Below are 22,612 nucleotides of genomic sequence, written 5' to 3'. Positions count from 1 at the left end.
GGTTTGGAGTGATACACATTGACAAAAGCAGGAAAATTCAAAATTAAGTCTGACAGTTTGTACTTACCTTTCCTGATTGTATAAATGTGTTGTGCCACATGTAGTATGTAACTTCATTCTGTAACCTGGGACCTAAGCAACATATAGGCACAATAGAAAACATTCAGAACAGGCTCTCAACCAGAACTTTTAATGTTATTGTCTCTTTTTGTCATGTGTAGGGAACTAAAACTTAGTTTCATATGTTAAATTCAAAAGTATTTTTTTAAAGGGAAGAATCAAAATATCAACATACTTGGTACACTCATAGTGTGAAGTTCACTTTATAAAATGTAAATCTCTATGTTTTTTTTAAATAAGGCTTATGAAACAGAATTATTTTAAGTACCAAATTTCAAAATATGACATCAGTGTAGAAAATACACGTGCAGTTGCATTAGGGTGTATTTAAATCAAGCATTACACTTCCAAATGGCTAATGACACTTAACTAGCCATTTACAAGTATGAATCCTTGATTTGCATTTGCAGATTTTGTAATTTTACATGCAAATGTAGGCACATAATGGTGCATCGATCTCTGAATTCCTCTGTTTAGCCTTTTGTGCATAATCCACAAAACACAATGTTCCTACCCTTGCTGATTATGCTACAACAGTTAACGGTGAATAGTATTCCCAGAGATGTCCTGGCATCAATGAATGTTGCTGGTGTAGAAATGTGTTTTGGCATGATTAATCGGGTGTCAGCATAAATATAAGATGTTGCAAAATTAATGCTGTCACTGTCCAGATTTACTTCATATATACCTACCAGCCCCTTGCAATGTCCTCTTCTGAGTGCAGCTCATACCATCATGAGGGGGTCTGCTGATGATCCCACTGCACTGGAGTTACTTGCATGTCTTCACAGCATTTGCTGTCTGCCTATTCCCCAGCTCTTCTATGTGTTTAAAGGACATTGCCGGTGACCAGGTCTCTGCCTTAGGCAGCAGCTTTATGTTGTGCATATATGAAGCATGCTTGTTAGAGCAACAAAGGTAGTGGGCATACTTCAGTTATATAGATTATACATTTTTGTTTTAATTTATGAACCTCGATAGAGACTTTCTAAGCAAAATAGCTATGTTAATTTTAGCTCCATCTTAATGAAAAAGAATGACAGTTCTAGGATAGAAAAGGACAAAACTGGTGGTTATGTAAAGACACATTATTTTCCACAAAGTTAAGAGGATATTACAAATTGTGGGGAATATGAAACAAAAATTTTAAAATATTGTAGATACAAATAAGCAATTGGAGGTTCAGAATTGCCTCCCTTTGATTATCTAGTCTGTATCCTGAATTGTATAGGTTTACTCGTCATTCTCATTTCCTCTGATTTAATTTTTTTTTGTAATATGTAATAATGGTGTCTCAGTCACATCTCTTGGTGATGTATTCCATTTCCTATAATCGCTTCTACTGTTAAGACTATTTTCCTAACATTAAGCTTAAACATTTATTTCCTGTGCTTCAAGCTATTGCTCTTTTTTCTACCATCATCTGAAACTGAATACTTTATTTCGTTTATTTACATTGAAATCTGGAAGGTCTCTATAGACTGTATTTATATATCTCCTGACTCTTCTCTTTCTAGATATATGTACTATATATTATTTACCAAAAAAAAAAAAAAAAAGCTACATTAATGCAGTGTTGTTTACACTGCAAAGTCAAGCACTGAAAGTTAGAAAATACCAGAGGTAAGTTGCCCTTACTTTCTTATTTTCGCTCTTTTGTGCATACATGCCAAAGAATGTTTAAGATTTTGGGCAACACATCATATGCAGTGCGTGGCACGCTGAAACAAAGTATTACATGCACAATGCTAGTATAATATCTAGGGATTTTGGCAGCAGGCCAGAACAGGTGTTAGTGGGAAATTATGATTTTCAGCAGCTCAGAACTAAGCCAAATCTAACGGATTTGCATGGGCCAAGCAAAAGGCACCTCCTTCACCCAGGAGTATCACCTTTCCAATTTAAAAGTCCTGCTACAAACTATGGAGGTCTTTGCAGCTTTTTTTTTTTTTTTTTTTTTTTTTGTAATTTTAAAAAATGATCTAAATACTTTTCATAGCAGAAAGCATTATCATGAAGATTGTGAATTAGGCAATGTCACTCCAGAGCTATGCATATTTTCACTTTGTCATTTTAGTTTTATATGTAATCCTGTGTATCTGTTTAGTTTTCAGCTTTTTTTCCCCTCCAATTTGCATTGCATGGCAAGCTCCTATTTAATTTGCTATGTACTAGGATCCCTATCTCTTTCTCAGACATGCTACTTTAGAGCCTGATCTACAACCTATTAACCTCAATGGGAGTCTTTCCATTAACTTCAGTGGACTTTGGTTCAGACCCTTATTCCCTCTTATTAGCTGTATGACTTTACAAGTTTAGTAATGAATCTCATCCAGTTGCATGCATCTCACTTTTCCAGTCTTTCCCATATCATTTTGCAGGAAGACCAAGTATGAAGGAAATCAAGTATAAAGTGACTTGAACTACTAAAAAAAAAAATGCAATCTCTCATTAAAAACAGCCACAGAGGATTAGAGGATTGTACTGATGCAAATGTTGTACCTATATTTTTTAAAGGCTGTAGTGGTGATCCTGGGAATTATACACCAGTAAACTTAACATCTGTACCTAGATAATTGGTTGAAATTATAATTAAAAGCGAAATAACAAAACACAAGGAAGATAATGATATGATCAGGTTTACCTAATATGGGTTTTGCAAAATAAAATCATGTCTCATTAATTAACAATTTACCAAGGATTGTAGTGGATTCGCCATCACTGAGAATTGTTAAATCAAGATTGGTTGTTTTTCTAAAATATATGCTCTAGGAATTATTTTGGGGAAGTTCTATGGCCTGTGTTATACAGGAGGTCAGGTTAGATGATTGCAATGCTCCCTTCTGGCCGGGGAATCTAGAAATCTATAATCTATGTGTATTCTTTGAATATATCAATTAAGTAGGAGATAAATGAATATATCGATAAAGTAGTAGATAAGCCAGTTGACATAATTTATTTAGACTTCCAAAAGCCCTTTGACCGTCCCACACCAAAGGCTACTAAAGAAGTTAAGTAATTACAGGCTGTGAGGCAAAGTATTGTCATGGATGAAAAACTGGCTAGGAGACAGAAAACAAAGAGTAGAATTAGTCAGTTTTCATCACGGCAAAAGGTAAACAAACGAATACCTCCAGGTTCCAACTAAATTCAGTATTGTTTATTATATTAATAATCTGGAATGGGGGATGAATAGTGAGGTAGCAAAATTTGCTGATGGCACAAACGTATTTAGGAAGTTGGAACTAAGAGGATGGTCAGGAACATCAGAGAGATCTCAACAAGCTGGATGAAATAATGCACATTAGAAAATATAATGTAATGAATGTAATATAATGTAATGAAAATGTAAACTACTCATACACCTTGCAGAGTTCAAAATTAACTGTATCAATTCAGGAAAGAAGCTGGATAAATACCAGCTTTGAACTTTGAAATCATTGAACTGTCACTATAGACAATTCAATGAAGAACTCTATTCAGGGTGCACTGTGGACAAAAACACAAACTAGGAGTTAAAATGTATAAGAAATGAGATAGAGAATAATAATACTGAAGATATTATGATACCCTTATATGAATCCGTGGTGTGGCCTCATCTGAAATACTACATGCAGTACTGGTCACCCTATCTCTAAAAAGATAGGGGTTTCAGAGAAGGGTGACAAGAATGAGCAAGTGCATGGAAAAATTCTTATATGAAGGGAGACTGGAAAAATTGGAATTCTGTACTTTAGAAAGGAGACTAATAAGAAGAACACAGTAAAAGGAGATAAGATAATGAATAGCATAGAGAAGATAGATCAGAAAATTCTGTTCTCTCTGTCTCATAACATAAGGGGACATTCAAAGAAATTAAAAGGTGGCTCTGCTGTAGAGTTCTTACACCTTCCTTTGAAACCTCTGGCACTGGCCTCTGTTGGAGACAAGATACTGGACGAGATGGATCACAGAACTGATCCAGTATGGCAGTTGCTATGTTCCTAAGACATTTTTCATTCTATATACAGCATTGCACAGTTGGCTAGCTTTATATTTTATGTGTTTGTATATAAGAGTTCCCTTTTCTTTGAGACCCTACAGGGTCCGGAGGTATGGGGGCTGCCCGAAGCCCGTAGCGCTCGGCTCTTAAACAGAGCTGAAAAGTCGGGGAGGACCAGAGCCGCCGCGGCCGGAGGCTCTGCTCCTCCCATGACTCTTCAGCTCTGTTTAAGAGCCGAGCTGCCCCAGCGCTACCGGCTTCAGGCAGCCCCCGTGCCTCCGGACCCTGCGCCACCGGAGCCCGGGAGGGGAAGTGCCCAGCCGGCGGCTGGGGTCCGGAGGCAAGGGGGCTGCCTGAAGCCCATAGCACTCGGGCAGCTCGGCTCTTAAACAGAGCCGAAGAGTCAGGGGAGGAGCAGAGCAGCCGCGGGAGGGGAAGTGCCCGGCCGGCATTTTTCCGGACATGTTCGGCTTTTTGGCAATTCCCCCCGGACGGGAGTTTGATTGCCAAAAAGCCGGACATGTCCATGAAAAACCGGACGTATGGTAACCCTATTATCACCCATCATATTTTCATGTGTTCTGCAAATTGAATCAGTCAAATGTCTTCCTCCGTTACTTTACTAAACTGTTAAATATTGTGGGTCTTAATACAAAGTCCTGCAGAACTCCCACTGGAGATTGTTCCCCATTTTAAGGTCTTACAATTAATTATTCTTTTATTTTTATCAGCCATTTTGTAATAATTGCTTATGGCATTTGCATCCAATTCGTATTTATCCAGCTATTTTAGAAATATTATGTTCTATATACTGAAAACCAAATATACAATATCCACTGCATTCCCTTAAACACCCGCAGCTGGCCTGTGTCAGATGACTCAGGCTTTTGGGGCTCTGGCTGAAGGGCTGTAAAACTGCAGTATAGATGTTTGGGCTTGGGCTGGAGCCTAGACTCTGGGATCCTGGGAGTGGGAAGGGTCCCAGAGCCAGGGCTGCAGCCCGAACCTGAGTATCTACACTACAGTTTTACAGCCCTGCAGTCTCCTGTGAGCCTGAGTCAGATGACATGGGCCAATCACAGATCTTTAACTGCAGTGTAGAGATACTCTCAGTGCTCCTGTGGACAGTGCCAGGAGTTTGAGGTGCAAGATAAGCGTGGGGCCATGACCTGTTCTCTCTGCACCAACTAGTAGAGTTGGCCAGGCACAAATCAGAGTATGCTGCGCCCAGATGAAAACTGTATTACTTGGTGCAGCAAATGTGCTGGTGCTGCCTGAGAACTCCAGCCAGTCAGACATTTTCATGAAGACTCTGGCTGTTGCTCACGGCCTCTCTTCACCCCCTCCAGTGCTCCTGGGGACACCCAGGTTAAGATGTAATCCTCGACATTATGTCAAAATAAGCCATAAATCTGTTTGGCATAAATTATTTACTCTTGATAAAACTGTGTTGTTTGTTGATTATTACCCAATATTTATATATTGGCTACATTATTTTATCCTCAAATATTTTGCTCATAAGAGATATCAAGGTAATTGGCTGATAGTTACTGGTCTCCCCTTCCATATTTCTTGGAGATATTAGCTCTTTTCTAGTCCCCTGGATCTCCTTCTGATTCTGATAGAAACTGAAGGTTATTTTACCTAACATAATGTATCCTAAGTAGACAGAATATTTTTCTAATACAATTAACTAGATACATTTTTCTTTGTTTTAAAGGTGTATAAATACTGTATCCTTTCCAAACAGATTTTTAATCAAAATTACTGCATTCCCACTGGTTGAGTGATTTGTCACCTAGTTTCCAAGCAAAGGTCAAAATATGCATTCAGATAAAGGGAATTTAACCAGATTTGCTAAACTCCTAGAGAAAATAGACTTGCTCTAGGGAAACAGTCTGACTCTCTTCCTTTTCATTTCCTCAAGGCATCATATTAGATTGGTTTCCTAGTGTGGTCATGCCCCTATATTCCTTTTGCATTTGATTGCAGTCCCATACTTCATTCTCAAGAAATGTTGCCCAGAGTCACAAATGCACAAAGATATAACAATAAAATTATCACCGGAGACCTCAAGCAGCCTGAGGCAGGTGAGGCCCACAGAAAATACAAAACATACATATTTTATTAAAAAGCAGGTTTCCCACCCAAAAAGAGATGGTATAGCATTCCATTATAAAAATATTTCCAGGTGGACAAAAGTTTGATTATCTATCTGTCTTGTCTTTCTATCTGCCTACCTATCTACTCACCCACCCTTTATCACCATATTTTATGAGCTCATTCTAAATATTAAACACTGGAAATAACAATACTAATCTCTCTCTTTCTGTTTTCCTTCCTAGGTTGTGGGGGAAATGGTAAAATTCATTTTTTTAAATGTTTTATTGTGTGTGAATTGTGGGAAAAACAAGTTGAAGAGATGAGTTTTCATTTAGTTATGAGTGGTGAAACCCATGGTCATTTTTTTTATTTCATCGGAGTTACTCATGCTTAAAGGGAAGCATATGCTTAAGTTGTGTGCATATGCTTTAGTGAGCTCCGCAGTCGAGGTTCAGTTCCTGTGAAAGTTCTGGCTCCTGAGTTCATCAGCCTCCCTATTAGTCAACTGGTCAGTGATTCCACTGAAATGTAGCTGTCGTGGGAGATCATAACCCCAGAAGGAGAAGAGATCTCTCATGTAGCTAGGACCATAGTAGCCATGGAGGGCTTTGACTATCAGGACAGAGGACTTGAATTGGACTCTTTATTCTTTGGAAAGCTAGTGCAGAGGGTGAAATAGTGGTGTGGTATGCTCACAGTGACCTATATTGATTAGCAGAAGGGCTGCTGTGTTTTGTACCAATTAGAGCTTTTTCACAGTGTTCAGATTTGTTTATAGATATGAGTTGCAATAATTAAGCCTGGATGTCACATATGCTTAGGTTACTGGTGGTAAGTCTATATCTGGTAGATTCGGAAGCAATCTTTAGTCTAGTCATGGACAACCTTCAAACCTGCCAATGTGTACAGGAGCAACTGAAATATTATAAGAGGTCTTATTATAATTTTTTCACACATTCACAAGACCAAAAACACCTTACTAGCTGGTTTACTTTGTAGAGTGACCAAAGCAGCAGACCACTCACATAGAGATTTCTACAACACCCTGTGTGCTGTCAAGAAAAGCAGTTAAAATTTTCTGAGACTCGTAGACAGGTTATGGGTATAACAAGTGGGTCTTTGCACAGTATGGATCAATTAGGCCACATGGGGTTTGGTTGGCAAGCTGCAGCCTGCCACATCTATGTAGGTTATCACAGCAGTTCAGTGCAAGTCTCGGAGGGTGAGGATCCTGCAGGCAAAGCCTTTTTAATTGAACTTTTGCACATGACATCCAGTTTTGGTCCAGAGGGCCAAATTCTGTTGTCCTTGGCCTTATTTAGACAAAGTACCTGCAGTCAGTGAGGAATTTTGCCTGAGCAATGACTTTAGGGTTACAATGGGTGCATTTTTAGAAGCTGAAAATAAATAAAATTATATTTTCTGAAGGACTGAAAGATGCATTGTTCAGGAGTACTATGCTCCACTAATAGTTAATCATAAGGGAAGGTTCTTTTTTCATATATAAGCTAATGTTTTTTCTATATTAAATGTATATTCAGTGTTTCCTGCATATTTATAATACATGCATGCAACATAGATAAGCTATTTTTATCCTTTTAATTGGTGAACATGTTAGTATATGGTAAACTTAAAATCCACTTCAACTGCAGTAAGGCATCCCTTTTACTAAGCTGTGTACTTCACCGGTGAATCGAGTTTATTTTAAGATCAAGGAATTACTTAATTTTCTGAATGATATTCCACAGATGAGTGGAAATGCAATATCACAAAACATTATATATAGTATCAATTTATTGCATTGAAATCTGTGTAATTTATCTGCATAGTTTATATCATCTACTTTTAATTTAATAGAATAGAAACTGACGGTGAAAAAGATCTTTCAAATCCTCTTGTCTGATCCTTGCCAGTACAACATTGTTCTGTGTAATCTCTCCAGAGCTTTGTCCACTCACTTTTTAAATGACTCAAGGAAAGAGACTTCTACAACTTCCCCTGGGAGAATATTCCACAGTCCAGCAGATCTGACTTTTATGAAATTTTCTTAATATTCAATCTACATTTTCCTTTGCTCATTTTTCATCCTATTTTATCTAGTTATTTCCCCCTGGGCCATCTTGAAAAAATCCTCACTCTTCTTTGTTCTTAAGCCCTTCAATTGCTTGTAGATGGTTATCACAAACCCTTTAAGAGTACATTAGCCAAGCTATACATACTGTAAATAAAATGTAATGGCAAGTACCATAAGAAGAAAACCATTACCTGGTATGATTTAGTGGAAAGATTGGTTTCTACTTGATATCTAAGCCTTTAATGAGCTTAAAATTTTAAATTCTTATCTTTTTAAAGGCTTAATGATGAATTGGATCTAATAAACCAACATGAAGTTGTTTTAAATGAATGTATATATATTTATAGTGCTATGGTTTTCTTTGGTCAATCATGACCAATATTTGAAGACATCTTTCTCAAATCCTGTCCTGTTGCTGGCTAATGTGGTGCTTGTTGCATATACAATGTGTAGCTCCGCGTGTTCCTGCATCTCCTAGGGGGAGGGAAGGCCAGGGGTCTCTGCACGCTGCTCCCGCCCCAAGCGCTGCTCCACAGCTTCCATTGGCCAGGAACTGCAGCCAATGGGAGCTGCGGGGGCGGGGCCTGCAGGCGCCGGCAGCACGCGGACCCCCCCCTGGCCCTACCACCTAGGAGTTGCAGGGACATGCCAGTGGGAGCCCCCCACCCCGAGGTAAGCACTGCCCAGCACCCCAATCCTCTTCCCCTAGCCCTGAGCCCCCTCCCGCACACCCAAACTGCTGGTGCTGCTGGCCCAGGGGCTGCCTGAGCCAGCACTGGCCACTGCAGAAGTCACAGAAAGTCACAGAATCCGTGACTTCTGTGACCTCCATGACAGACACGCAGCCTTAATTATAATATTGCAAAATTTGGCAGGGAGAATCAAGGACAGATGTAGTACCTGAAATGACTTGTAACTCATTTTTGAAAATGATTAGATTTCAAATTGACAATGTTCTTTTTGTCTTATTGATATTCATTCTATAGGGTTTTAAACCAACCTATAGAATTTCCTAGAGAAATATATCCTTCCTATAATTTTTTTTAGATTGGTTTAAAAATTCAGTAGAAAATTTATAATTCTCTGTTCTGTTTTCATATGGATGACACATAAAAGGACTGTGTAGAGGAGAAATGCAACAAAGCTATATACTCTCCTACCACCACATCACTTGCTATTAGCTACTCTGTGTTAGCAGTACATTTTTTACTCCTGGGGGAATTCTGTGCCAAAAAATTTAAAATTCTGCAAAATTCTGCAAATTTTATTTATCAAAATAATACTATATAATTACACCAGTTTCAATTATTTTGCTAATTTATTTCAGAATACCTGTCACAAGTATGTCTGTAACAATACATACAAACGCAAAAATTCCCCCAGGAGTAGAGAGTTAAAGAACCCCTACAACAACCCAGTTCCTGCTTCTCTGCCCCCTCCACTCCAGAGCCCAGCTTGGGGGAAGGGGGGGCAGACACTTACACCCCCTTTCCCTGAAAGACACTCCCTTCCCCTGCCCAGAGCTCAGCAGCACCCCTCCCCAAGCCCAGACCCCGACACGACCCCCACGAGCCCAGCTGATGGGTACCCCCCCCCAGCCCAGACAATGATAGACCCAGGGATCCAGAGGAAGAAACAGCTTGATGCTGGGAACTGGGCTTGCACAGTTTCCTGCATGCTGCCACCTCCATCCCTCAGGGCGTGCTAGGAATGGCAACTGCTGGGAACCCTCCAATTCCCTCCCCCTTCCCCCGGCCTTGTCTTCTATTTGCGAGCTGGGCTCTGTCAGGTCCAGTGGCCCCTGGTGGCAGGCAACATCTCTGCAGCCAATTTCTGTGGGGGAAAAAAGAAATTCTGCGCACACAACATTAATTTCTGCAAAATTCTGCATTGCGCAGTGGCACAGAATTCCCCCAGGTGTAATTTTTGGAGATGATAGAGAAACAGAAGGAATGGCCCCTGGGGAATGTTCAGAATAGAACTGGAGTGCTGATGCTCTACATCACATGTGCGCATGAAACCATGTCTTAATGTATGCAACAAATTGCAGAATAAATTAATGATGCCAGTTACAGGATTAAATTAATCAGCTTTTCTCACAGCTGGTTAGCCAGTTTTCGGGGTCTTGACAGGTTGTTTCCATTAGGAGGAGACAGAGTCAGGATTTCTGTGACGCAATCCTGTTTATTTACAAAGAATATATAAAAAGGCCTGTTACCATGCACACAGTAGGAATCAAACAAGAAAGTTTCCTTTCTCAGTATTCCAAAGCCGCCTCATCTGGCACTCTCTTCAAAAAGCTCTTTCTCTTAACTTAATATCAGTGTCATACTGCAAGAGGGCTGTCCTTGGCTTCCTGCTGTCTTCTTCATTGTTTCTGTGGTGTTTCTGGCTGCATCTGCTCATACACACACTCAACTCCACCAAAACGATACCCAGCCTTCTACATTTGCGTTTAACCCTCAATAAAACAGCTCTGCCCACATAGTACAGCTCTTGACCAGTCTTGCGTATGGCCTGTGTTTTGGGCAGTGGTTTCTATTGTTTCCGCTATTTGACTCCAAAAGGAGCTTCACTCCTTACATTTATCTTTAATGAAGGACAACTGTTACACCCATCAGCTTCACAAGGTTTCCCCAGCATAACATACTATAGCATTTCCACACACACTGGGAGAGAACAGGACAATGGCAGCATGGCATCGGAAATAACCAAGCTGCTAGTTTGGGGGTTAGAGATGCTGGGAGGATGATCAAGGCAGACAGGCTACGCATAAATATAGTAAGGCCTGCAAGATATGGCCTTGTTTTGCCCATTCAGCCCCAGATTCTTCACACTGGCTAGAACATGCTCCTGCCCATTACATATTTGCCCCGCTTCTGCAATGCAAGAGAGAAAATATGCTGCAACGGTTGTGAAGTTTGGTAAATAAAAATGTTCACCATTAAGAATGTTATCTGGGAGAAGCTGATATGCCCATAGGAAGTATAGCAAGAAACTTACTTCACAGTTTATAACAATGGACACAACTGTAATTCCTTTCCCAAAAAAATGTAGCTATTACTATGTGATTTTGTATTAAGTTTTAAAAGATCCATATTTCAAAACAAGCAGAAGTCATGAATAACAATAAATCTGAGACATGGCATGAGTAACAACATTTTTTCACAATTTTTTTTATTTTTATTAAAAATTGACACTGACAAGACAATTTTAAGGTGCAGCAAACTTCTGTTGTTACAGCATCAGTACAAGCTATGAAAAGCAACAGTAGTGTACTATAGAGTATATTGTTATAGAAAACTTTATGCACATTGAACAACATCCGCTACCTGTGGTTTTTAAAAAATATTATTTGTTTTGATGTGAGAAAATACCCTATTATTTTCTGAATATTCCTGTAGTAATTGTTTATCAGGTTGGCAACCCTGTAGCAGAGTGTTTGCTCATAAAAGGAATATAATCTCAGTTGTTCTTGCAGGAGAGTCAGGTGGAATTGTCTCGTATTCTATAGTTATTTCACAGATGGATTGATCCTTCAGAAAATCAATTGAAGGAGTCCATACAGTATACAGTTCTGCTAACAGATCTCTAGAAACATCTAATGTCTTATCTAGTGGGATAATATATCTTGTAGCACTTTGACAATAGATAATACAAATAACTGTAAATTTATTTGTTTGTTTGTGGTTTAGAGGGGAAATGCTCCAATAACTGAAACTGAATTGAGTTACACTGATCATTTTTAACATTACATTATTTGTTTTCTGTAAATAATTCAGAGAAAGAGTTCTAATTAATTGTACGTAATTCACAATAAGACATTTTCTTTCTTTCACTAGAATATACTTTTAAATATTAAATTCATATTTTTAATTCCTAATTTGGAAATATACAGGTTGTTATGTAGAAGTGAAGTATTAATTTAGAAAATGTTTATCAGAAGGAAAACATTATGCAGATGAGCAGAGAAAGCTATGTGCTGTACAGCATATTTCTAAGGGATATTTTAAACTTAGCTCCCAGGAAAAATTATGAAAAATGCTCTAGGAGGAGTTTTGTTCCAATTGCATTATTTCGAGTGTGTGCATGTGTGTATTTAAACTAGTTCCTCCATCTCTGCTATTAACTTCTGTACTTTGTCTTTCGTATTTTTACAGCCCTGATAGCCATTGGACGATACAGCATGACAATAGAGACAGTGGATGTTGGATGGTGTAAAGAAATTACAGACCAGGGAGCCACCCAAATTGCACAAAGCAGCAAGTCTCTCAGATATTTAGGGCTGATGAGATGCGATAAGGTAAGCAGCTTCTGTGTAAAATGGGTATAGGCTTCTGAGTATATGTATGGAATGTGTGAGACAGACTTTTCTGTTTTTTCCTATAAAAATATCTTTCTTCTTCAAATGATTGCACATGTCCATTCCCATGTAGGTGTGTGCACCTTATGCACAGTTGTTGGAGAACATTTTCCCTCAGCAGTACCCATTGGGCTGGCTTAAGCACACTCTGCCACTAGGCACCACTGTGTGCCAGCGTAAGAGGGCAGAGCCACCTCCAGTCCCCCTTAGTTCCTTCTTACCACTAGTGATGGTTGATGGAGCACTTGCAGTCTGGCTAGCACAAGTTTATTTCTCTCACTCATTGTATATTGTCTGTTTCTTGTCTAGTACGTAGTTAGATATAATGTACAGTTACTGTTAGGTTTTAGTTGTTAGGTCACTGTAGCGTGGTGGTTACCCGCTCCTGCCCTTCGGGGCTTAAAACAGCCCAGGAGAGGGCTGTGGCTGGGGCAAGAAGCCTGGGCTGATTGGGGAAAGTAGGCTCAGCTGTGGCCATGCCCCAGTCAGGCCCAGCTGGCCCCTATAAGAGGCTGTGAGCCAGGGCCCAGTCAGTCTCCCTCTGCCTGTAGAGGGAGAAGGGCCTGGCTGCAAGGTGCCAAGCAAGGAACCTAGATTGGAGCAGGGCTGGGGAAGGGCCAGAGGAGCTGGGAGCTCCGGCCTGGAAAGCCCCAGGCTGCAGGCCTGACGACAGGCCAAATAGGTGCAGGGCTGCAGGGGCAGCCTATGGGTAGGCAGAGGCAGCAGGTCCAAACCCCTTTGCCTGTGATCAGTGGTTTACATTGCAGTCCGCCCCATGAGCAGGGGGCTAGATGGGGACTGGCAGTAGCCTAACACTGAGACGAAGTGGGGATAGTGGGTGGGGGTTCCCCTGGGAGGGGGAGACCCAGAACTGTGGGGTTACTGCCAGGCGGCAGCATCCCAGATAACAGGGCACCGAGGTCCTGGGAGGGACACGGGGCCAGCGGTAAGGAGGATCACCAGCCTGCAGGGGACGCTCCAGAGGTGGATGAGCTAATTCCCGAGGATGACCAGCAGGAGGTGCCGCAGGGGTGAGTCACTTACAGTAACTTTTGGACCAAATTTAATTTTTGAGACTGGAACTGGAGCCATGCCTTGCTCTCTGGGGTTCAAGTCCTGCCAGTCATGTGCCAGACTGGTGCCGATCAGTGACCCACACCCCATCTGCCTGAAATTTGTGTCGTTTGCAGAAGATTTAAGGCTTACTCAAAAAAAGACAGAGCAGCGAAACTTAAGTGTCTCCTTATGGAGGCGGCACATCTCCATCAGAGCCATTGGGTCCAGAGTATACTCCAAGTGCAGCACCATGACTGCAGAGTGCCCCTACTGAGATGTCTTCAGCATCATGCTCTGTGTGTCTGGTACCAAAGAAGAGATACAGATCTGCCAAGGACATGGTACCTTGTCCAGGAAGACCTTTGGTACCAAGGCCAGCTAAAAGCAAGATCTCTGGGAGCGACTCTGAGAGGAAGCGGAGCACTCCTTTGCTGCAAAGAGTCTGTCGACTCTGGAACCTATGCCAGGTCCACCAAGACCACCCCCTGAAATTTCTATTCATCAGACCCAAGATCCCATCCCAGTACAGATGATGCCGGGAGCATACACTGCTACCAGAAAATTACTTAACCTCTCAGTACCTATGTCCCTGGCAATGCAAAAAGTGTTCCAGCTGGTACCAATAACTGTAGGACCTATGCCAGCTCTGCAAGAGCATATGGTACTGATCCCACTTTTGGTACCTGGGAGGCTGGTACACTCCAGGGGCAAGTCACCATTAATGCCCCTGGTACCGCTATCTATAGGTTTGGCTTACCTGTCTCCTGTCAACATGGGTTCTGCTCCCCCATTATCGCAGGACTCAGTCATCTTTGTCAGATACAGAAGTGGGGCCTGTTTTGTCCTGTACTAGCTGGAAAGTTTACCCTCCATCAGAGCCCTGTGGTCCATGGATATTCCAGCAGTCCCAACATTGGGCACATCACAAGGGTCAACTGCTTGTGCAACCATGGGGCCCACCATCAACATGTTAATGGCCATTATGGACATCATGGGGTTTCCCTCTCCCTGTTAGGACCTCTCCTCACCTGTCTGAGTTGACTTCATTGAGGTTTCACCGAGATCATTGGCATTACAGACAATGTTCTCCGATGCATGGTACCAGTACAGGCACCGAGCAACTGGAAGTTGCTCAGACAGCTCCTCCACCACAAGAGGCAGATCAGCCATTGCCTCAGCGGCTTCTTCCTCATCAGAAGATGAGGCTGTAGAGATCGTGAGCAATTCTTCACCACCAGAGGATAACAAAGCTCACCAAGAACTGCTTAAAGGGTTAGCCTTGGTTTTAGACATTCAAGTGACAGAAGTCTGTGAAAAATCTTGTAGATAATGGATATTTTAGCTTTTGCAGGACCCTCCAGAGTGGTGCTTCTGATTAATGAAACAATTTTGGAACCAGTTAAAATGCTTTGACAGACCCAGTATTCCCACCTGCCTATGGCAAAATGGGCAGAGAGGAGATACTGTGTCCCTTCTAAGGGCTTCAAACACCTCTACTCTCACCCAACCACAGACCCTTTGGTGATGGCAGCAACTAATGAGTGGGAGAGGCAGGCGTTGGTGCCAAGTATTGGTGCCAGTGAGTAAGGAATCAATGAGGCTGAACCTGTTTGGTTGTAAACTTTATTCAACAGGAGGTCTACAACTAAGAATTGCTAAACAGCAAGCTCCCTTAAGTCACTACAACTTTACCTTGTGGGAAAACTTTATGAAGTTTAAAGACAGGCTACCAGTGGACTCCAGGCAGAAGTTCATTCTCATGATAGAGGAGGGTAAGCTGGTGGCAAGGACAGCTCTTCAGGATAGTTTGAATGCGATGGACTCAGCAGCTTGTTCCATGGCATCTGTTATCTCTGTGAGGAGGTGTTTGTGTCTGCAAACTCCTTCCTAAAGTACAGCAGACCATCCAGGCTTTGCCATTTGAGGGGCCATCCCTCCTTTTGGAAAAGATGGACGGCAGGCTGCATAGCCTAAAAGATTTCAGGTTAACACTAAAGTCCTTTGGAATTTACATACCAGCAATGAAGAGGAAGCAATTCCAGCTCCAACAGGCTCACAGATATCAGAGCTTTATACCTCTGTCCCAAGACCTGCCAAGGAAAAAGGGGTATCATCTGTGACTGCAGGGTCCTCTCGACCAACAGCCCAGTCTAAACATGCATTTTGACAGGCTTATCGAGGGCAGCACACCACTAAATTGAATGTGTCCTACCCATACCTTCGTCAGTCATCTATCCCACTTCTTCTGTGCTTGGACTCGCATCGCATCAGATTGCTGAGTCTTAAGCACTGTGGATTTGGAGTATTCCCTTCAATTTTTTTCTATTCCCCCTTCTAACTCGCCTTCCCATCTCTCTTCAGGTACCACTCTCACAAAACCATTCTTCAGCAGGAGATTCAATCTCTCCATCTAGTGGGAGCAATAGAAGAAGTTACTTTATTCTTCAGAGCAAAGAATTTTTATTCCAACAATTTCCTCATTCCCAAAGCAAAAGGCAGTCTTGGACCTATTTTAAATCTAAGAGAGTTAAACAAGTACCTGAATAAATTAAGTTCTGCCTGGTTATCCTGACTTTCATAATTCCTTCCCTGGAACAGGGCGACTGGGGTGATGCTCTCAACTTTCAAGGACACTTACTTCCATATAGAGATCTGTCCAGAGCACCACAAGTTCCTCAGGTTCATAGCAAATGGAAAACATTACCAGGTCACAGTGCTTTCATTCAACCTATCAGCATCCTCTCACATTTTCACAAAGTGTGTGGTGCCAGTAGCAGTGGATCTGCAAAGATAGGGAGTCCATGTGTTCCCTTATCAGGATGACTGGTTGGTGAGGAGCCGGTGACACTGTCAAGTGCTGTCCAGCAGAGCCATCATTGAATCTACCTTCAGTGCCCTGGGTCTGTTAGTCAAGACAAATCAATTGTAAAACCTGTGCAAAGAGTTTATTGGAGCACTCCTGGAGGCTATGCAAACCAGAGCATTTCTGCCCCAAGCAAGGTTTCAAACACTCCAAGACCTGATACTGAAAGCACATTCCATTACTACAGTGCACACTTGCCTCAGACTTCTGGGTAACATGGACGCACATCCCTACGTGGTGTGACATGTTAGACTATGCCTCAGTAGGCTTCGGGTATGTCTAGCATCAGTTTATATCGTCATCGTCTAGACAGAGTGATTCATGTTCCAGAGGTAATTTTGTCCTCTCTGGACTGGTGGACAGGCCCTTGGAATGTTTGTGTGGGTGTTCCCTTTGTTTCTCCTCAGCCAAATCTCATTTTGGTCACAGATGCCTCATCCCTAGGTGGGGGCACACATCGGAATTCTACAAACCTGATTCTTGCAGGATCTGACTCATAAACATCAGAGAGCTACGTGTTATCTGGTAAGAAGGAACTGAGGGAGGATGTGGTCGGCTCCTTTCTCTTATACCAGCATGCAGTGATGTGTGGTGGTAGAGGGCACTCAAGCCGCCCCGATGGGTACAGCTGAGAGGAAAAGTTCTCTGACATCTGTGCACAAGGCCATCACGCACCTACAATGGAATGGATATGTACACACAACTCAACAACAGCTATGGAAAGATAGGTAACCTTTTTTGTCTTTCATTGTTATGGTGATAACTCTTGTAGCATGTTGTATTTGCAGGTTTAAGACAGGAATTAGCCACAGAGAAAAAGAGCATGATAGGTTTTTGCTGACCTAGATTTCTGACATGCATCCTTAGGCTACTGGCCCTGAGGCACTCACACAAGTTTTGTGTACCTGCTAGCCTTTTCTGATTTGATATATGATTGATGTGTCATATATGGGGGGGAGGGGTAGCTCAGTGGTTTGAGCATTGGCCTGCTAAACCCAGGGTTGTGACTTCAATCCTTGAGGGGACCACTTGGGGATCTGGGGCAAAATCAGTACTTGGTCCTGCTAGTGAAGGCAGGGGACTGGACTCAATGACCTTTCAAGGTCCCTTCCAGTTCTAGGAGATGGGATATCTCCATTCATTAAATTAAATTAATTAAAAATTATTATTAATATAACAGTCTGTCTTAAAAAAGAGAAGTAGAAGAATAGTAAAAATGCTGTAGTGTTACTTTCAAAGGAAATTATTTTCTGTAGCTCCATGCTCTTGATCACCTTTGTATAAACATATGAATCAAGAATGTGGATGTAGAGATAAGGTTATGAGAATTTGAATTCATGACCCTTTGGAGTAAAAAACTTAGTTACATGGAGTATTTTAAAATTGTCAGCACTTACTGCTTTTTTCCATTAAAAATAATTGTAAAGATGAATTTTGTAAATAGAATGTTTAACTATAATTTTACAATTATTTGAAATTTGATAAATCTAAGATATGAACATTCCACCTAAATTTGGGTTTAGGCAGGTTAACTTTATGGCATGTGCAGTGGGAGGCTTTGGGGAAAGTAGGGATTTGGGATTCTCCTATGCTAGAGCTAATGAATTTTCACACCAGGAAATCCTGACTCAAAATGTCAGAGTTTAGTGGGACAGACTGGAAAATAGGCACACTGATCAGAGGGAGAGAGGGTAAACAAAAAAGCAAGAGCATTCATATCTGAATTATCTTTAGTCTCAATTGAAAAGTATATTGCTTTATATAAATAATGTATTTATCTAAATGCATTTTCAAGTATTAATTTTTGAATAAAGTTATACTGAATGTTTAAACTGTATCAAAATGCAAACTTTCTTAATCTGAGACTTTTTCTGTTTTAGCTTCATTTACAACCTCTTGGGTTCAGTCAGAAATAAGAACAATGAAACCTATTTATCCAAAAAAAAAAATGTCTCTTCCTCTTCCTTCCTCCTTTTCACTCTCCATTCTATAAAAAGAAGAGATGGAAAGCATAATTAAAACATACATTGATTGGATGCAGAGCTGTTTGAGCTGCTCAGTTCTACAGAAGTACTCAAAATCAGACCTGGTCTCACTTTAATCACGTTCTGGTCAGAAACACATTTAAGCTTGTCTCTAAGGAAAGCACATGGTTAAGTGTTTTCTTGAATAATTATATTTTCCTGAAACAGGTCCTCTGCATTCAGAGTTTTCAATTCTAGAGATGAGTGAATAATGGGGGTTGTTGAGGTTTTGTTTGTTTGTTTCAAGGCTGGCTTAACAGTGAAATCCTTGCTGATGTTAAACACAAAAAAGAAGTCTACTAAAAGTGGAAGATTGGACAAATGACCAGGGAGGAGTATAAAAATATTGCTCAGCTATGCAAGAGTGAAATCAGGAAGGCCAAATCACACTTGGAGTTGCAGCTAGCAAGGGATGTTAAGAGTAACAAGAAGGGTTTCTTCAGGTATGTTAGCAACAAGAAGAAGGTCAAGGAAGTGTGGTCCCCTTACTGAATGAGGGAGGCAACCTAGTGACAGAGGATGTGGAAAAAGCTAATGTACTCAATGCTTTTTTTGCCTCTGTCTTCATGAACAAGGTCAGCTCCCAGGCTAGTGCACTGGGCAGCACAGTATGGGGAGGAGGTGACCAGCCCTGTGTGGAGAAAGAAATGGTTCAGGACTATTTAGAAAAGCTGGACAAGCACAAGTCCATGGGGCTGGATGCACTGCATCCAAGGGGTGCTAAAGGAGTTGGCAGATGTGATTGCAGAGCCATTGACCATTATCTTTGAAAACTCATGGCGATCGGGGGATGTCCCAGATGACTGAGAAAAGGCTAATGTAGTGCTCATTTTAACAAAGGGAAGGAGGAGGATCCGGGGTACTATAGGCCAGTCAGCCTCACCTCAGTCCCTGGAAAAATCATGGAGCAGGTCCTCAAGGAATCAATTCTGAAGCACTTAGAGGAGAGGAAAGAGATCAGGAACAGTCAGCATGTATTCACCAAGGGCAAGTCATGCCTGACTAACCTAATTGCCTTTTATGATCAGATAACTGGCTCTGTGGATGAGGGGGAAGCAGTGGACGTGTTATTCCTCAACTTTAGCAAAGCTTTTGATACGGTCTCCCACAGTATTCTTGCCAGCAAGTTAAAGAAGTGTGGATTGTATGAATGGACTATGAGGTGAATAGAAAGCTGGCTAGATCATCAGGCTCAACGGGTAATGATCAATGGCTCCATGTCTAGTTGGCAGCCGGTTTCAAGCGGAGTGCCCCAAGGGTCGGTCCGGGGCCGGTTTTGTTCAATATCTTCATTAATGATCTGGAGGATGGAGTGGATTTGCACCCTCAGCAAGTTTGCAGATAACACTAAACTGGGAGGAGTGGTAGATGCAGTGGAGGGTAGGGATAGGATACAGAGGGACCTAGACAAATTAGCAGATTGGACCAAAAGAAATCTGATGAGGTTCACTGAGGACAAGTGCAGAGTCCTGCACTTAAGACGGAAGAATCGCATGCCCTGCTACAGCAGTGATTCTCAAACTGGGGCTGCCGCTTGTGTAGGTAAAGCCCCTGGCAGGCAGGCCGGTTTGTTTACCTGCCGGGTCTGCAGGTTCGGTCAATCGCAGCTCCCAGCTCCAAGCCAATGGGGGCTGCGGGAAGCTGCGGCCAGCAAATCCCTTGTCCCGCGCTGCTTCCTGCAGCCCCCATTGGCCTGGAGCGGCGAACCGTGGCCAATGGAAGCCGCAATCAGCTGAACCTGCAGACCCGGCAGGTAAACAAAATGGCCCGGCCCGCCAGGGACTTTCCCTACACAAGCGGCGGCCCCAGTTTGAGAACCACTGTGCTACAGACTAGGAACCAAGTGGCTAGGCAGCAGTTCTGCAGAAAAGGACTTAGGGGTTACAGTGGATGAGAAGCCAACAGTGTGCCCTTGTTGCCAAGAAGGCTAACGGCATCTTGGGCTGTATAAGTAGGAGCATTGCCAGCATATTGAGGAATGTGATCATTCCCCTCAATTTGGCATTGATGAGGCCTCATCTGGAATACTGTGTCCAGTTTTGGGCCCCACACTACAAGAAGGATGTGGAAAAATTGGAAAGAGTCCAGCGGAGGGCAACAAAAATGATTAGGGGCTGGAGCACATGACTTATGACGAGAGGCTGAAGGAACTGGGATTATTTAGTCTGAGGAAGAGAAGAATGAGGGGGGATTTGATAGCTGCTTTCAACTACCTGAAAGAGGGTTCCAAAGAGGATGGATCTAGACTGTTCTCGGGGGTACCATATGACAGAACAAGGAGTAATGGTCTCAAGTTGCAGTGGGGGAGGCTTAGGTTGGATATTAGGAAAAACTTTTTCACTAGGAGGTTGGTGAAGCACTGGGATGGGTTACCTAGGGAGGTGGTGGAATCTCCTTCCTTAGAGGTTTTTAAGGTCAGGCTTGACAAAACCCTGGATGGGATGAATTAGTTAGGGATTGGTCCTGCTTTGAGCAGGGAGTTGGACTAGATGACCTCCTGAGGTCCCTTCCAACCCTGATATTCTATGATCAGGGCGGGAAAGTATCTGGTTCGAGTTGAACTGAAAACCACATTTTCCTAATTTTTTCATCGAATCAAAAAACCCCCCAAAAGTTGTGTTTCAAATCAGCCTAAACACTTTGAGTTGACTCAAACTAATTTTTCTGAAGTTTTTGTTTTGATTCAGCCATTTCAGGTGCTTTTCATGTCTTGTTTCTGTTGTTGTTGTTTTTAGTTGGCCAAATTTGAAATTGAATCGCTGTTTCAAATCAATTTCAAAAAGAAACTAAATGTTTCAACTCTTCAAAAAAAAAAATTCCCAACCAAAACTATTTGTCAAATTCAACCTGAATTTGGTGAATATTTTTAGGACCTGAAAAATGCATTTTTCTGCACACACAAAAAATTGTTGATAAGAATTCACCCACCTCTGCTCATTTCACACTCACAAAAATTTGGTGAACGTGGGACAGAGGTTGTTTGCACATCTTTTAAATAGTGAACCTCCCTCCAACAGCCATCCTCCCTTCTTTCCCCTCACATAGTCCTTTTCATTCCATTCTCAAAAAAGTCTCAGTTAAGAGGAGAAGGTCCCAGAGTCCCTGGGACCAAGGATGAGATAACTATGAATCCTTAGAGGTTTGAGACCTCTGATCTCAAATCTCCCAGTGAACATGTAGGGATTGTTTCTCTTTCAGTCCCCTGTGAACCAAAGTTCAGCTTGTGAAGCCTATTGTGAAACAAGCACAGCCCTAATTGGGTACAAGTTTTAGAACCACATTTTTATCATAAAACAATCTGTGCACGACAACTATGCTATGAATTCATTGTGATGTGGGGAAAAGTATTTCAACCAGCAATGAATAAAAAATTCCAGCTCAACTGTAAAGTTTTAAATAGCATCACGCAGCCTCAGCTTTTGTAGTTTTACAGATTGAGGGGAGGATAAGCATGTTAGAAGAATTGCTCTGGTTTTTGAAGCTGACTCTACTTAATCTCCTAAACTTTAGTGTTTTGTTAGAGCCAATAGAAAAAAAACAGTGTGTGAGTTGCCTTTGATGAATTGGGCTAAGATTATGTACTTAGAAATTGTTCAAAGGGTTACTTGACCTTGGGAATTAGAGCTGACCCTGAACCACCTGATCAATTTTACATATATTTATTTTGTGGATTAGTTAAAACCGCTTGTACAATCAACAGGGATCTAATAAGAGCAATAGGTTTATCCGGTATTCAGCTGCTATAGACAATCAATTGCCTTGATGCTGAAAACAACTTTTACTACATCAAACATCAGCTAAACCACATGGACTGCATAGTCTGTATTCCTGTAATTGGTGGCTTATGTTTTCCTAGTTTCTTTCAAGAAGATTGTGCAACATTTGTGAAGGCAACTGAACTGCAAGAATAAAAATCTCTGAGAAAGCTGCAGGACAGATGGAAAAACAGTGTTTGGGATTAATAAAAAAAATGTATTGGGTAATCAAAGCTTTCTGAGAAATGAATTAATTCTGTACAGCAAACATT

At 41.6% G+C, this 22,612-nt stretch overlaps 1 protein-coding gene across 1 annotated transcript in view; it reads left to right on the top strand.

Moving 5' to 3' along the window:
• The window catches only part of FBXL17 (F-box and leucine rich repeat protein 17), a 464,573-nt gene that overhangs the window by 424,154 nt on the left and 17,807 nt on the right, over positions 1-22,612 (top strand). Inside the window, exon 8 of the mRNA XM_034773285.1 lies at positions 12,440-12,582. Coding sequence (XP_034629176.1) covers positions 12,440-12,582 — 143 coding nt within the window. The remainder of the gene's footprint in view (positions 1-12,439; positions 12,583-22,612) is intronic.

This window comes from Trachemys scripta, chromosome 6, assembly GCF_013100865.1.
Source record: "Trachemys scripta elegans isolate TJP31775 chromosome 6, CAS_Tse_1.0, whole genome shotgun sequence".
Classification (NCBI taxonomy): Eukaryota; Metazoa; Chordata; order Testudines; family Emydidae; genus Trachemys; species Trachemys scripta.
Note: the sequence above shows the minus strand (reverse complement) of the source record. Positions and strands in the feature narration are given on the sequence as shown.